General features: G+C 36.9%; 1 protein-coding gene across 4 annotated transcripts in view; it reads right to left on the minus strand.

The window, feature by feature from the left end:
- The window catches only part of STK39 (serine/threonine kinase 39), an 83486-nt gene that overhangs the window by 9815 nt on the left and 56231 nt on the right, over nt 1-17440 (minus strand). For all 4 annotated transcript variants that reach the window (XM_071562342.1, XM_071562340.1, XM_071562339.1 and 1 more), the window contains 2 exons: nt 8876-8928; nt 6965-7033 (listed from right to left, as the gene is read on the minus strand). In XM_071562342.1, the coding sequence (XP_071418443.1) occupies nt 6965-7033; nt 8876-8928 (122 nt within the window). The remainder of the gene's footprint in view (nt 1-6964; nt 7034-8875; nt 8929-17440) is intronic.

The raw sequence follows: 17440 nt of genomic DNA on the forward strand, positions 1-17440 counted from the left end.
AGTTTAGGACTATTACTAAACATACACAGTTTGGACCACTAAGTATGCAAAGTCCCCTAAAAGACACCTAAAATTCATGACAGGCATATGCTCATGGCAGTAAGCAAGGTTCTCAAAAGCAGTTGCTGCTACTGTTCAGCCCCATTCACAATTACCCGTCACGTCAGGCAAGTAAGAAAAATAATTATTTTTAAGTGGAACTGCTATTAGGTTTTACTGATGAAAATCTCTCCCAGCTCTTTTCATCAAGGAAAATGATTCACTAGGTTGAGACTCACTAACCCTCCTCGTACAGTTCACATACGAAGTTCTAATTTGGCTTAAATACAACAAATGAGACTAAAGTTTCTAAGTGCAGATGAACCCCATTACATCTGCAAACACTAAGAAAATAACCATCCCATTCTCACCACCTCTCCCTGCCCTGCACTCCCAACAATTCTTGTATTGCAAGTTGGTGAAGAAAGTCAATTTAATACAGGACTGCTCTCCCTAAAGTGAAAAGGAGTTTCATTTTAGGCCTTTCTTGAGAGCCAGAAATTGTTCTCTCCACTGATACTTAAATTATTTGGAAAAGTGGAGTGCTTTGTAAAATACATGTCTCTGAGTCTACTTTTACCTTATCTCTAAGTTAAGTATATTGCAGTTCCCATTGACAGAGCCATTTTTCTTTGAAGTACTCTAGAGTCATGCCTTGGATGTTGTACTTGTGAAATTCATAGATTAGTTTGCCTGCAGGCAGCACTAATTGATAATTAAAATCCTGTTGGGAATTCACTGTTTCTACAAGACCTCGATATACTATACTCAACTTTATTTTGCAGAGTCTTTTCTCAATATGTTATGGTCATGCTCCTATAAAAGTCAGAAGAAGAAACATCAACAAGATAACTGCAGAAAAAAATTAAGTGATGATGGAAAAATCTTTGCCAGCAGTAACCTCAGGTAAATAGAGTATACTTCATGCCTTGGAGCAAAAGCCCTCTTCAAACATTAGCAGCAGTTATCACAAGAGGCTTTTCGTTGTTTACAACAATAAATGAGGTGCTGTTCCGCTTTCTTCAGAAGGCTTCTGAAGGACAACTAATCAACCTACATACCACAAATCATTCCAGGTTCTTTTGCAGGTTTTTCTCAGTGACAAATAGTTGTGCCACTCTGACAAAATATTTGCATTTGCGGAACATCAAGGAGGATAAAAGGTCAAACCCAGCATATAAATATACTCAACACAGGCTGCTAATTGCAGATGTAATAAATAAAAAAACCCACACATAAATAGAATGTCTAGCATGTATATAATACAAATCACTCTTTGCTATATGACAATTTTGGCCAACCACATAAATTATAATTTTTAATTAAGTGATCAATACAAGCTGAGGTAATAGAACAAAAAAGGCCACCTTCAAGATCACAAATAAATATAAGAGAATAACCATCCTTCAGGCAGTTTCAAATAGCTGTTTTGCCCCTTTAATGTGACATGGCTCTCTCTGGTTACTTAAAATTCTTAACATGGCATGAAATCTAACCCTAATGGCTCTGAAGAGGGAAAACTTCTGGAAGAGCTAAAATTAATGAGACAGTAAATAAAGCTATATGAAGTACAGTTAAACTATTTCCAGTACAATACCCACCCAGCCAACTGAGCCACAGCCATCTGGCATAAACACAGACATAAGCAGAATCTAAAGCTTGAGATGATATTTCTGGGGTGCTCTCAAAAAATAATGATTCATCTCCTTTCCCATTTTGCAAAGAATGGATGGGCAACCTCTGAAAGTATGCTTAGGTTCAACAGTTTGCAAAGCTATTGCATATTGTAATCCTGAAATTCACATACGAGGAAAAGAAAACATTTTTCAGCCACAAAATAACTGTCACCAAAAAAAGAGAAAAATTATAAGCTTTGAGAAAATGAAAAATATTTTAATAAGTTAAAAGTGAAATATTTTTATGTAGTCCAAAACTCAGTCTATAAAAAATAGCCACCTTCAGGTGCTCCCTCTTCATCAACAGTATGGCTGTTAGAGACCTAGGCTCAAAGCTCCATAGATTTATTGGCTTTCCTGTTGATTGTTTCAAATATTACCTCTTTCCCAACTGTAGGCAGTTATTTTACCATTTTCATCTGATACACCAAGCTCACCATAATTAACTGCCTTGGGAGTCTGCTGGCTTGAGGATTAATGCAGTGTTCTCCTGTATGGGTCTCAGGAAGAAGGATGCCTGAGTGGCAGGGAATACATTTCAGTGGAATTATCTCTCCTGAAAATTCAGCTACCGTAAGGGTTTTTCTCCGAAGAGCTGCATTTATTAGGCACGCTCTTGAGGCAGTTTCACATACTGCAAGAGGTTCATTGTAATCTGTACATTCATTTATATTTCATATTACACCGTGGTTTTCACACATTTGCAAGTTCAGAACAAAATCAAAACTAAGTTTTAAAACATAGCTAGCACTCGATTAAATATAATATAGTATACTATGCCTTTAGAGCATTTGGTAACAATTCCTCCAGATCTCTGTCTGTCTTGTTATCATCTAATGGTTCATAAACTGTCTGCCTGAAACACTGAAGGGCTTTTCAAAGAGAGACCACAAAGGTCATTTAAGTGTAGTGGGATTCCATTAGTTCACCCATTCAGAATACTAGTCACAAAATCCCTTTTGTTTATGCTCCTTGGGAACAGTAGCAAGGGAAATATTAAAGCACTTGGAAATCTGTGGCAACTAAGTAACAAGTGTTTATTGTTAGACAACTGCAAGGACCTAGACATGATTCTTATAAGAAAGCTATAAAAGAAAATAGAAAGATCAACAGCAAGCCTGACTTCTGAGGAAGCTACAGGACACTGATATGGCAGAAACATTAAAAACGTTTAGAAATGTATTATTTATGAAGAGGCTGTCATTAGGAATTTATCAAAGGGAGATTAAGGCTCACAAATTTGTCTAAATTCTCAAAGTGCATTGCTGAATCAGTAGATATAAATAAAGACAGTGGAAATGATCTCCATTTCAACATTTGATGCTATAATAGTATCCAGCAGCTTGATTTGCAGCCTCACAATCAGAAAACACAGCTTAAACAAGGCAGCTACAAGACAATAGAAGGCCAAAGCAGTTGTATCTTGAAAGGAACATTGAGAGACTGAAAATGGTCTCCTAGTGAACAGGAATACAATTTCACAGTGCTTAAAACCATATTTAAACCTACTTGAGTCCTGTGGTTCGTAGGAGTTCTGAGTCCTAAAACTATAAACATGGTAAAACCAGCAATATATGCAGTTTCATGACTGTGTAAAGTACCAGGCATGAGGAAGAACAGTACCAAGTCAAACCATCCTCATCTCCCAAAGAAGAGCCCAATACATACCAATAGTAAAGAAAGGTGGCAAACAATGCATCAAATTACACACAGAATACTCATAGGGGCAAACTGTGCTACCCCTAATGAGTACCAAATCTGTGCTGATTTCACTAGGTTATTAATTCATTTTTCTATACAGACAACCAAGCTTTAGACTAATTCATGTCTTTTTAGACATCAAGGACATTAACTAACATTTTGGCAACAGGCTATCTTATTCTAAAAGGCAACCCCCCGCAAAAAACAAGGAGGGGTGGTTGGGACCAAAGCTTCAACAACTAACCAGTTCCACTGGGTTATTCAAAGGCATGGAAGAGACATCAGGGTCATATATTCCTGATTAACTTCTACTGACAAAGACTGTAAATAATACCCTTGCTGAAGCTGAAAAAACAGAAGTTTATGGAATAATAGTGGATCTCAAATGTCTTCACATTAAGATTCACTAACATAGGGTATTAATAACCAGGGGTCTGAGCAAAAATGGGAAAACTGAGAACTGATAAAATAATACACAAGATTGAACTTTTCTTAAGGTAGCTGATGGAAAAATTCCCACCCAAGAGAAGCAACATATTTTTATGAACAGGAGCACCATATCAAAATGGAAAGTCAAATAAGTTAGTGCTAGAAATCTACCTACTTCAGTTCCAATAACACGTTATTAAACTACCAAATTCTCAATTACATAGTAAGGGTATTTGATCTCAAGGTAGTGTTTTACATTCTACAGTCTGTGAGAAGAGGAACAAAAAAAGGAATAAGACTGAAATTGTGATAACTGGTTTTATTGATAAATTAAAATATTAGTATAACTGGCAAATTATACTTTTTCCCAGAAACTTACCAAAAAATAGGTGATTAGTATTTCAAATTAATTTTTCCTCCAGAGGGTGTGAAGAACACTTAGGCAAACCACTGCATGTTCAAAACAAGGTTTATAAATAGTGTTTATAAAAAGGTAAGTAGAATATATTTGGATTCTTAAATGCTTATCCTATTTCAGACCTTGACTCTATATGTGTCTAATGGGGTGCATTAGCCAGGAAGATGAGGGATGAGTACATATAGATTTCATAATTTCCCCTTCATTCTGATGATCCTGAGCATTCTAAACCTCAGTCTAGTCTCAAATGAACATTTAAAATAAAAATTTAGACCTGCTGCCCAACAGTGCTAGTAGGGATATTTAATGAGCTTGAGATATTACAGTAAATTGTGTTCATAAATTGTCTATGCAAAAGAATGAGTTAAGAGTTCAAGGTTGAAAAAAATTGTTTGCCTATGACAATGTAGAAAGCAAGTGCTGGCTTAAAGACATAGGTTTTGACAACAGTTTGATAGTCATCAAGATGCTGAAGATAGCTCTAACAAGTATCTCATCATGATGGATGAGATTTGAAACACAGGTCTGTGCAGAAACAAGGCGGGTCACATTCTGCTATATATGTTAGTACTTGGTAATCTCCTCCCCCCATCAGATCTTCACAAGTCCTCATGTCCCAAGTTCAGCTATGAATTACAGATACTGTTCTGACAAAACTATTAAGAAGATGGAATAGCAGCCAGGCTACTTCAGTATCTTTTATCTGAAACTTGAAACATGGAAAAATATATTTGGAAAAGACTCCCTGATGTCCTGAAGTTAGGTTCTGAACTAGAATACCTCTACTTTGCAGAGCCTCAATAAATCCTTATTTTGACATACTAACTATGGGCAGAGACGTGAATGCCAAGGAAATAAGTAACAGCAACTAAATTACTACTGAAAACAGGAACATTGCTTACATTGCTGCTTTTGCAATTTCTGATTCAAATTCACGGGTGGGTTTTGGTTTTTGTCTTCTTAACTAGAAAGGAAAGACTTCAGAACTATGATTCAGATCTATACAGGCAGAGAACACACTCTAAGCCCAAGAGTTTATCACTTACTCTATCAGGCAAAACTCAAACTAATCCCACTAGTAACCATACAGATTTATTCCTCATTTACACAATTAAGTAGGAACTAGTGGACTGCATGCTGAAAATAAGAACTTTCTTTGAAGGCAATTGCCAATTTTACCTTTCTTCTTTTTTCTCTTTAAAGTAATAAAAATTACTATTTACATTATCATGGCTGTAAGACAAGCACATTCACTATCATACATGAATACACACACATGTCTGTGTGAAGAATAATTTGCACACTTGCAGAATTTCTTCCATCATCTATTTATAGTTCTGCCACAACCACAGCAGCAGTGATTTTTCTCCTAACACATTTTTTTTTCCACCTTGAACCTCTAAGTTTCCACCTTACCAAAAATTCAGCGCACTGGGAAACTTCATGGAACGTGCCAGTTTCACACAATACACTTCCTCAAGCTCACCTTTTACACACAACAGGAATCACTGAAATGACTTGGAAGCAGTTGCGGAACTTCATTACCTGCGCCGGGACCTCAAGCTGCCAGAACTCCCTGCGGGCTACTCATTATGAGTCACCCTTCAGTGCATTAGCTCTAAATGAGCCAGATGTGTTGAAATATTTAAGTTCTTAGTTAAACCCTGAGGATTTTAGAGATATTCCTCCACCTGTAATACATTTGTGGATCTTGCTAAAGAGATACTGAGTTATGCACAAATGTTGAGGGCACAAAAGTTTGTTCAAAATGCAGTCAGGTTTTCATTAAATCTGTGTGTTTTCTTTCTGGGTAATATATTAAAAGTAAACACAAAGTATTTAGTGTGTCTAATGTAGTTGAATTTAACGGTTAAGAATCTATAAAGGCATTTTCTCTTTATAAAGTTTATGGGTACACTGAACTTTGGAATAAATAAAAATGTGATACATTTAACTAAAAATTCAGTTATTTTGCTCAGTTTTAACCATAAGAACAAATAGACACAGAAAAAAAATTCTAAAAGTTTACTATATATTACAAAAATAAGTGTATCTCAAAATATTACTGATATTAAATGACAATCAGAAGAAAGTAAAGAGATGCAGGGAAATAAGCACTTTCAAATTAATCATCTTTGTGAGGCACTGAATTTCAAGTAAAAACAAAAAAACTAACTTAAAAAATTACTGAAGCACAGACTAGAGAAATAGATCTTTCCTCTCAGCAGCCAGAAAACATTTCTGATTACCACTTTGTTTACCACAGAAATAATATCTCTAGGTGCAATTTCCATAGGTCCTGAACTCTGTCAGGCTTCTACTCCTATGAACCCAAATAGATAGCTTACTAACTTCAGAGCTGCCAAAGCACACTTTGTAAAATCCTACTGAAAAATACTTTATTTTTTAACAAAAAAAAAATGAAGTTATCACAAAAATGATCAATCACTGAACTGCAAATAATCCTTCAGGAGAACTATATTACATCATCCCTCTCAAACCATTGAAGAGTTCTGACTTCCAAAAGCAATCCTTGGACAGGTATCAAAATTGTCTTGTTGACTGAACTATGCATACAAGAAAGCAAAATTAGGACAAAAAAAGGATTATGTGAAAACCAGCATCAGAGAAAACATTTTTTCACATCCATTTAACACAAACTCGTCACAAGAGCATAATAGCAAATAAAAATGTAATTTACCTATAACTACATCATGGCCATCAACGAGGCCTGCAGAGAACAGCTCCTGAGAAACGCCATCTGCTGTGTCTGTGCAAAAGGTGCAACGAACAAGGATGAGAGCCACGAAAACAACAAAAAAGCATCAGTCATCTAATGCAATTTAACAAAATATATTTTAGTTCAAAAACACCCATGGAGGCAGCTTGAATTCAAAATTATCTTTAATAAGGAGGAAAAAAGATAATCATCTTATCAGCCTCTGCACAGCAAATTGCATGAGGTGATGATTTGATTCACTGCAAACCCCCTACAGATCTCCCTTGGCCACCAGCATATTTCCTTCACTATCTAACTATATACTCTGCACATTTTACATGTTCAGTATCTTCACAGCCAAGAAAATAAACAATGCTTTAGTGTGATTTTCATTGTTGCTTTTATCTCCTCCATTGTTCTGCATATCTAGACAGACATATGATGTATAGGCTTTCTTGTTTGTTACCAGTGGGGCAAAATAGTTGAACAGCCATTATTTTGAGCTTTAGGTTTAAAATAGCTTTTAAGGATTATGAGTCAGGAAATTCAAAGCTTTGAACTGATTTTCTATTAACTCCTGTACCTGAGTGGGTTAATTCCTAAGTCCCTGTGACTAGTACTTGCTTCTGGATAAAGACTTTAGAAGGCTTAAAGGGAAGGAGGCAGAATCAGCAGGAACAAGCAAAATTCCAGCTAAATCTCAGCTGTAATGCGTCCCCCACACCAAACATCTGTATGGAGCACATCCTTTGAGGCAGTTACATGAAGCTGCATCATTTCCTCAAGGAACACACACAGGTGAAAAACAAAGCTGAGCTAGCTGCAGCTTCTGGAGAGCTCTGGAGATGAGACCAACAGCAGCCTTCTGGCTGCCTCAGTGGCTGATCACTAGGAACAGTCAAGGTCAAATGGCATATGTAACTGCTTCCCAAGTAACTCTTTTGACAAACCAAGATGCTCTGTGCCCAGTTAAGTAACAGGTCTCTCTCATTATTACTCATTGCCAAAATCAATGATAAAAGCAGGTAGACAAACCAGAAAATATGTATGAACAGAACTACTGCACATTAAAGAGATTGTGATGTACCAGAAAAGAAAGACCTCTTCCAATCTGGATTCATTTTTTAGGTGAAAACTCTTGGAAGGCTATTCTAAATATAATAAATACTGACTTCTGAGGAATATGAAATGTGTTCATAGTTCAAAGGGTTGGGATTTAACAAGGATGATACATTCTTACTCAACATATCATCCTCCTGTGCACTTTATCCCAGTAATTCTTGGTTTTCTTTCAACAAAGGTAACGACAGAAGTTCTTAAAACTCTTAGCACTGGAAAGCCTATACAGTTCTACAAGCATGCAGTAGAGTTTGAAGTTTCGATACCAGCATTGCTTTCTGGTGATAATACCAAAGCTAGAGATCCAGCTCAGCTTTCAGTTGAGGACAGCATTTAAAAAATGGTGTGCACTTTATACTCATTCAAAGACTTTCTTTTATAACAAAGGGGAAAGAAGCAAACATTACCACCATCAACATGTGCACATTTATGGCTACTATATTTCCATTTCCTATGATGTTTTCCAAATGTTGAAATGGGAATTTGAAAGCTGTAAATATTGCTATGCATGACCTTATATACCACACAGATCATTTGAAAACAACACAAAATTGGTAAAAGTATACTGCAAATCTTGTTTTCTAATATATATATTATGCAACCTTGCCACTAGAATTTACATACATCTGCAATTCTTACTCAAGTGAGTTCACTATAAAGCTCTGCACAGTAGGAAACACTCAGAGAAGCAGGCTGTATTAACCACAAGCAGTAATCAATTTCCAAAATACCATTTTAAGCACTAAGAGAATAATTCAGTTGCAGGAGCCTTACCTCTGCCTGGAGTAAACTCGAACCGTATGTCATTAAGTTCTTTCCTGGAGTTCCTGAAAGACAGTCAATGTATACATTAAAATGTAATGAAGAACAGAACAACAATTCAGTTCCTGTACCAAAACAATACCTCTGGCATTGACAATCACATTTCTGTATTGTGTTTCCTTAAAAACACTGCTCTCCCAAAGCTGCATTTTCATGGTGTCATTTTGGGAAAACTAACAGAAAAATATACTTAAGCTGAAAATTCCTTCAGTAATGTAAAGGCTAAAATAAAGTCCTCTGATGAGTATTTTCCTTTTCATCTTCAAAAGACGCTTCACCATATTACTCTAATAGCTCAACATAGTCTGAGTAATATGTACCTTTTCCTCCAGGAGCAACCAGAGATTCATGTGGATTTAAAAGCTCCCTGAGATCACATGAATAACAAAGATGCCATTTCAGAGACAAAGCATCCAGCAAATGTTAAATGCTGAAAAGCAGTGCTAATAAAACTCCTAAAATGAGTAAATTCTTTCACTAACCACCATTGTCTCAGCAGTGAGATTCTAGCTACACATAAAACAAGCAGCACAGTATTAAAGCCAAAGAGTTTCTGTTTCCCTGCTTGCCACAAAGAGTGTTTTAACCAGTTCAGCGTGTGAAACAGTCTTAAGGGACTTTATACCAATGTTAAAGAATTCCTTTACAGCCTCATACTGTGCCCCAAGCCTCCATTCCTTGCATGTTTCCAGCTCCAGTCTTAGTTAATAATTTCTACCATCAACAAAACATTAGCCTCTTTGCAAAACAGACGTCCATCTAATTTTTGAAAATGGCAAACCTACTGAGCACAGGGATGAACTTAATTGCTGTAGCACACTCTTTTTCCAATGAATAGCTCAATCCACTTGAAAAGCTAATAGCAACAGAATGTGTTTTGAAGTTCATTATTCTTCTCCTCAGCAAGCAAACTGTCTGCAACCTCATATTTCAGCATACCAGGCCATGAAGTCTTGCTGTGGGAAAACTAAATCCAATCGGCAGGCATATTCAGCTGTGACCTACAGCTATTATTGCTTGCTAAATAATTCTAAGAACACTACAGAGTCAAAACCAGCACCATGCAGAACCACACAACCCAAAATGATTGGCAGCACAGACAACAGCAAGATAGCAAACCTCAAAAAGTAAGTATACCACATGCAGTGCTTAAAATGAAAAATACTCATTTACCAAATCTATTGAGTGCTTCAAAGCTGAAGGAGTTTCGGGTTCCCTAAATGAAGAACTACAGGAGTTTAAGATAACTAAGAGAAAGCTGCAGAGAATGCAGCTAGCCAGGTACAGATCTCCAAGGATCACTTATTTCTGTTGTACTATGGAATACTGCACTATTTTTATTCAACAGAGAATTAGTGTGAATTTCAGTTTTTCTCCTTCTCTTTCTCCTAAAAAAAATTAAATGGCTTTCTGTTAAAAAAAAAAACAACACTAAAAAACATACTAAGGAAAAACAAACATCAACATATCACCCATCTCCAAGTTCCCTTTTGACAATCCACATCCTTTTGCTCACATTTATTATACCTAATAAGCCTGTTAAAGCTGTTGCTTTCCAAAAAAAGGGAAATTGCACAGAAATTTACCATTATTCTTAATATATTTGGAATGAATGTGTGATGTAACTGAAATCCTCATTTCCTGTACATACTTTGAAAGAAACAGCAAACAAATAAACATTTCTGGAGAGGTAAACCAGAAGGTAGGAACTATGTGGTCTTTAAGATCCCTTCCAAGCCAAACTATTCTATGATTCTATGGCCTAGAAACCAAATACATTAAGTTCTCAGATTATATCTTTCCACAGGCCTCCCCTAAGTAGAACATCCACTATATAAAAAGGCAATGTAATTATGATCTCTTAACAGACTGATACAGCTCTGTAAAAGACCAGCTGCTCCTGACACAGACTCTTTCTTTGAGCAGGATGCACATGGGATGTATTTTACTTTGTCTCCAAATGGCAGAGTATCCCAAATAGAAATTTAACTAGTCTAATCAGTTTATTTAAGTGAAGGTGAAAATAGAGGGAACATGTTACATATTCAGCCATCCAACTTTGCTATTGGAAACTGTTACACTCTGAAGTATTTTGAACTTCAGACACTGCTGTGTTCTCTTTAATGGCAAACTATCCAGGAAAGCAAAACAAAGGAAGTTTTACTAGATTAATTTGCCAGAAGCCTGTAAGTGCTTTTGCTTATTGTTTTATTACCTTCCAGACATTTATTGATTTCCATAAATTATGTAATCCATTACACATTCCACTAAATAGAAGATGCACTTGAGTTCTCCCCTAAAAGCTGCTCATCCTCTTCTCCAGCCCTCAGACACTTTTCTGGTTCTAGTTAATGTCACTGTAACTGCAAATTAGTTTCCTAGTTCCCTTGGTGACAACTGTTTGGATTTGTTGATTTATTTGTAGGCAGAATTTCCAAGCAGCCTTTCATTTGTTCCTTTTTTTTACTTACATCCATTACACTCTTATCATGCAGCAGCACACACAGACTTTATTTCTGCTAAACAGAAATAGGATTTGAAGAAAGCACTTACTATCTTTGTGATTAATAGTTTTATCTGCTGCATCATTTCTTAATGATTCCCAGTTTCTCAAATGCATTTGTGAAAAAGTTATTTCTATTTTAAAATGCCAACTCAGACCTTTTTGCAATCTCTTATAATACCTCTTATTTGCTTCTAGCTCTGTGCCATTACAGACTAATATACCTTCATTATCGTGGATAAAAACAGCCCACATCTTCTCAAATAGTAGTAAATTTTAAGTACTTTTGTCTATTTTAGTACACTGCAAGTTGCTTTTCATTATGGACTCAGCTCCAACAGGAAGAATTCTATAGGCTTTGAATAAGGGTGACACCAAAGCTAAGACATTTTGTCAGCCATCTGTCTGGCAAAGTAATTTCAGATTTTAAAACTTTACACTTTATGAAAGCATGTTCTGTAAATTGTTATTATTTTGTTTCCATCAGCACCACTTGATGTGCACACTAAGATTGCTAGATCTGACTTTCTAGGGAATAGTTCATCCTCAAGGAACTAGAAAAAGCATATAGGCCGATGTTATCACTCAGGACCCCACCTGCAAATTTTGGCAATCCTGTCATTAGGCTAAAAAAGAAAGATACTCTGTTTTGAAGAAAATTATTTCCCAAACAATGGTAATATTTACCAAAATCATGATTAGAGAATAAATAAATTATGCAGCTGTTCAGATTAATATGGTTCTACTGAAAGAAATCCTAAGACATGAAAGAGATTTCAGGCATTCGCCTTTAATGACAAAGCCTTCCAAATAATTACCTAACGATAGTATAATTCCTGCTATACTCATTTACTTATGTTCCACATGATTGACAAAAGATCTACACTGTTGAATTAAAATAGAAAATCATGTTTGTGCAATGATGCAACTGTAAATTAAAGACATTAAATGTAATTATTTCTTTTGTCCTTAAATGCAGAATGTCTGTCATGTAACTGTGATTCAAGAAAATGAGATTCTTGGAATTAAACTTTAGGTCTAAATCATGCTGGCATACCTTGATTATGCATCGAGCAGCAGATTTTCATTCTTTTTTACTACTTTATTTCCCCCCGCAAATTTATCCACCACTTCTTATGCAGAGTCATCTGAAACATCAGCTTCTATTTCACACAAGCTTCAGCATCTTCCATATAACCCTTAGGGAGAGTTTGTATCCCTGCATGAGATGCATCCTACCATAGCTAAGTAACTGTATATTCTTCCTTCCCAGAAAAAATCCCAAAGAAGGTAAGCCAAAAGATAGGCATATGCACATGTGTAAGAACACCCAGTTTTTGTCACTGCATTGCTTGCCTAATTTCCAGACTTCAACCACTCAGTCATCGCCATGTGTTTTGCAAAGACTGATGCACAGTCAGAGCCAGTGTCCTCGAGGAATGCAAGAACCGACAGAATGGTAACCGACAAAGCCCACTCATAAGTGGAGGAGACAGCAGCAGAATGCACAATACGTATCTAAAACCAGAAGTAAGTTCGTCTTCAACTAAAACTGTAGAAACTTTGTTATGACTAGCACCATTAACACGTGGTGCCACATGGCTCCCTTCATCAAAGAGCTTCTCCTCTCCTCATACTCCTAACAAGCCCTATTCCCTTCAGGACAAAATGTCCCCCACCATCAGGGACCAAAGACACTGGGCACACAATGAAGGGGAAAAAAAAAATCACACATATCACACTTGTACAAAATTTCATTCTCACAGATGCTCCTCCCATCCAAAACTTGAACTGCGTTGAAACTACCATGTAAGCAAACTAGGTTAGAATGGAAAAAACAGACAGCATAGCCTAAGAAGCAAGGGTAAGCAGTCTGGCATTTGCACTCCCTCACTGCAGTTGCCAGCGTAATTAAACCCACAGAAGAATTTAAATTACTTGCTCATTTAGACTGCAGAGAAAGCAGAAGTTCACATCAAAATGAAGTGGACTAATCAGAGTGATAGGTGGGTTGTACATCCTAGAGCTGTACTCACCCAGTTTCTATTCTACATCTCTGGGGCAAGATCTTTGTGCATACGATGCAAGAAACATAATTGAGAAGAGAAAAACATAGGCTTTTTAAAAAGAAGTTTTACTTACTTTTTTCATACTGGAGAGACAAATACTATTTGACCATGCCAAATGTCACTCAAATTCAAAAGGTCATCATTCTCTCAATAACTTGTCACTCATTTTTCCCTTTTACATGCTTAAGGCATAAACCACAAGATAAGCGTGGTTCCCTTTGTAGCCTTGTTTTTATAGTGCTAGTTTATTTCACAAGTGCTGTATTTTTGAGTCAATGTCCTTACTTTTTATTAACAGCAGAATTTACTGTCTGACAAGCCAGATAGCTCCATTCAAGGCAAATCCTTATTAAGTGATGCTGTACCCCTTTGTTTAAGTGTTAAATAACTGTACTGAAGGTATGAAGCACCTGTTTCTTATTTCAGTTTTGATTAATTAAAACTTTGTTTCAACTGTACTTACCAAACAATTAATACACATGAAACAGTGAAATGCAAACTGGCATTTTACTTTCAGTATTGCAAAGAGGATGTGGGAGTAAAATGTTTGAAAGTAAATGCATCCATTGGTCCTACAGTCCAGATTTGGCCTGGCATCTTAATCTTCTGTACCTTTACTCTGCCTGCCCTGCAATATTCTTATACTTCAGTTGGTGGGAATTTGGCTATTCAGCTAGGGCAGAGAAGTGAGAACCCACTCCTACCCCAACAAAAATCACAGCTCACTTCTTCCCTGCCCTCCCCTTCCTTTTCTTCTTGGTATCTGAAGTCACAATACCATGCATACAGATGAACCAAAGCAGTAGTTACGAGGAAGTCTGTTTATTAAAGTCATTTGGTGAATCAGAACTTTAAAGCTCCTGTGGGGTCGCAAACACCAAGAGAACCGAGCACTTAGTGTAAAGAAGCATTAGCTTCCTGAGGATTCACCACATGTTTATGTAAATCCCTTTATTTCATGCTCAGTTGTCATTTACTAATCAATAACCAGGCTCCTCATTACACATTAGCATACTATCAGGAGCAGATCATGTCTGTTCAGCACTATAAAGATGGTTCTCCTCAACTTACTTTCCATCACTTCAGGTCAATTCTAGATTAAATGAAAAGGCATTGCTGTTAACTTTTGGTAAGAGCAAAACAGATATTTGAAGTCTTACTGTTTCCAGATTGACACCAAGAAGAGTGGGACTAAAATATCTCTATTAATAGAATGTAGACCTAAAATACACAGTTATTTGAAGTCCATTAAAATCTTACCATTTACTTCAGTGGTTCTGAAAAAACTCCATAGGTTTACAACGTATCCCTCCTCTATATATTTTACTGGAAGAAGGAATTATGCTTAGCATATATTGTTTCAAGATCAAGTTATAGGATTTAACAGCTAAATATACAAAACTGCTACTATCATTTAATCGTCACAGAGTAAAGAGCAAATCCTGAAATGATGCAACACACTTGTTAATCAGTACACATGAAGAGACAGTAACAACACTAAAGGCAAAGCACAGCCAGACGGCTCTTTCAGGGCTGAAAACCAGCCACTGTCACAATGAAACAGTGTCATTTGGCTGCTGGGCTGTTGGGATGAGACAGCAGTTACCTCAAAGATTTACTGTCGGTATGCCACTTACCATGCAGAAAAGGCAAGGGTACACTAGAAAAGCAGCCACCAAGTGGACTGTTATGGTCACAATGGGATCAGCTAAGAACAGTGCCCACGGCTGCAGGGCAGCTGACAGCTCCTCCCTCAGGAAAGGACTTGACAATGGTTCTATCCATAGCTAACAGCCCCATGTTGCCTAAGACTCAAAAGAAACCAGAGTGCTTTCAGTTTAGAAAAACAGATGGGATGTGACAGTAAAACTAAGAAAATGTACGAGTAGTGTGTTAGAGGAAACCCAAGAAAACGAGCTGATACATGCAAGTACCGTCAGGTAGGTCTGCAAAACAATGTTTAACATTTTAGAAGTGACATATGAACATTAAGCCTTTCTCTCCATCCACTGGTTTACAGATCCAAGTCTACATATTGTGACATACAAGTGTTACAACTAGAGATATTTTAGATATATCTAAATCTATCTTTCTGCAGCTGTGATGCCAGAAGCTAAATCAGAACATTAAAAGCCCTTCCATTTTTTCTCCTTGTTACATTCATTCCCAGCTAAATCAAACTGCAAACTCTGAAACAAACAGTATTTTTTGCCTCAGTTATCAGTGACTCATTTCACTGCACAGGCAGCAAAAAGCAGGATTCACTTGCATCCTCTTTTTTGAGGCTCACACTTCCCACCTGCTTTCATGTATCAGCAGGTGGAAACAACTTAGTCAAAGAACTATCAGGATTTTTTGCTGCAGAGATGGCATTATTGATCCTAAGGGTTTTTTCCCCTAAAATTATTCCTGAAGTAGCAAAAAAGTTTTTTTAAGAGCAGTGGTAAAGATTTAACTTCTGAAAATTGTCAATTTATAACAAGTACTTGAAATACAATGAAGGACAGTATGCAGTTATACTGAGAATTTATTAATGTGGCAAAACCTCCACACTTGGTTCATTTGTTCCTAGAAAAAAATGGAGTCAAGTACCGATAGCACTAGTAATGTTAAAAAACAATCACTCTGAAATATGCAGTGAGAGCATTTCATACCAGAGAGGACATCATGCACAGAATCTGATCACTTTGTTAAACACCTACAGCACACTGTGGTTATAGTCACCTTTCTGGATTTGCTTATAATTTAATGAGTATGTCTCTAAAAGATCTCTGTATTTCTTGATACCAAATATTATTGATTGCTGCACATCTTAAGGAAGTCAAACCTGTATTACCTGCATGACTGAAGTGATGCACCATCTATCTGACTGATAAGAAATACCAGAGCAACACAGATAAGCACATGAAAGCTTACTTTGTTTGCTTGTGCATGCCTGGTACACAAGAAGAGGGATTATAACCTGTTATTCCAGTGACAAATTCTTCAAGTACAGCATTGAAAAACAACCACAATGCTTGAAGCAAAATTTCAGTTCTTTAAATCAGAAAGCGTGAAAGGCCGGTCATTGACAGGAGGCTGAGGGCACTTCAGCATATAGCTCTAGAAAAGTGACTTCATTAATGAAATCAAGACAAAAGACTTGCAACAAGTTCTACAGGTATATGTATTTTTTAATAAAATCGTGTAAGTTCCCCATGCACATAACAGGTTTTAAGGAGAAGGCACAGAGAAACCTTTGGCTTTATCCAAATCAAAGGAAATTTTAAACATATTGAATCAAAAACTCCCTGGATGTGTGCATCCTCTCAATGCCACTGGCTCTGAGTTTTACACTCCTGATGACCCATCAGTACCTTACTGTCAAAACCAAAGGAGTCTTGTAAGTAAACAAGAAAGACATCTGAGGCACCATAAAAATTATGACAGTCTGCATATCATCCCTCTAAAATTCATGGATCTTGACTTCCTTATCAAAACCAGTGGGAAGCATGGAAAAAAGTCTAAGCTTTGTTCTAAAATCTTCAAAGGTTTCACTTGGTTTTCCTGCCATAGGCCAAACTTTCTCTTCCTAGTAAATCGGCTTCACCAGCAAAGTCTGCTCCTATCTTAAGTTCCTGTCCCACCTGTGTCCCAGTGCACCTCAGTGGCCATTCCCTGGCCCCACTAAAGCAGCAATGGCAGGTGCTTTGTGCAGCAACACAAGATCAATAAAATGAGTTCAGTAAGTTTTTTCTTCCCCTCAAAAAAATCAGAAGCCACAAACCAAGTGACCAAAATCTGACTGCATTACAGCAACCCAATACGGTCCCAGGAACAACCCTGCCAGTGGAAAGACACGGACCACAACACTGACTGGGAACAAATGGACAAAATTACTTCAAATAATGTTTTACATCACCACATTCACAGCCAGCTCTAGAGCAGATGGATGAAGACATAACA

Source organism: Pithys albifrons, chromosome 8 (genome assembly GCF_047495875.1).
Source record: "Pithys albifrons albifrons isolate INPA30051 chromosome 8, PitAlb_v1, whole genome shotgun sequence".
Classification (NCBI taxonomy): domain Eukaryota; kingdom Metazoa; phylum Chordata; class Aves; order Passeriformes; family Thamnophilidae; genus Pithys; species Pithys albifrons.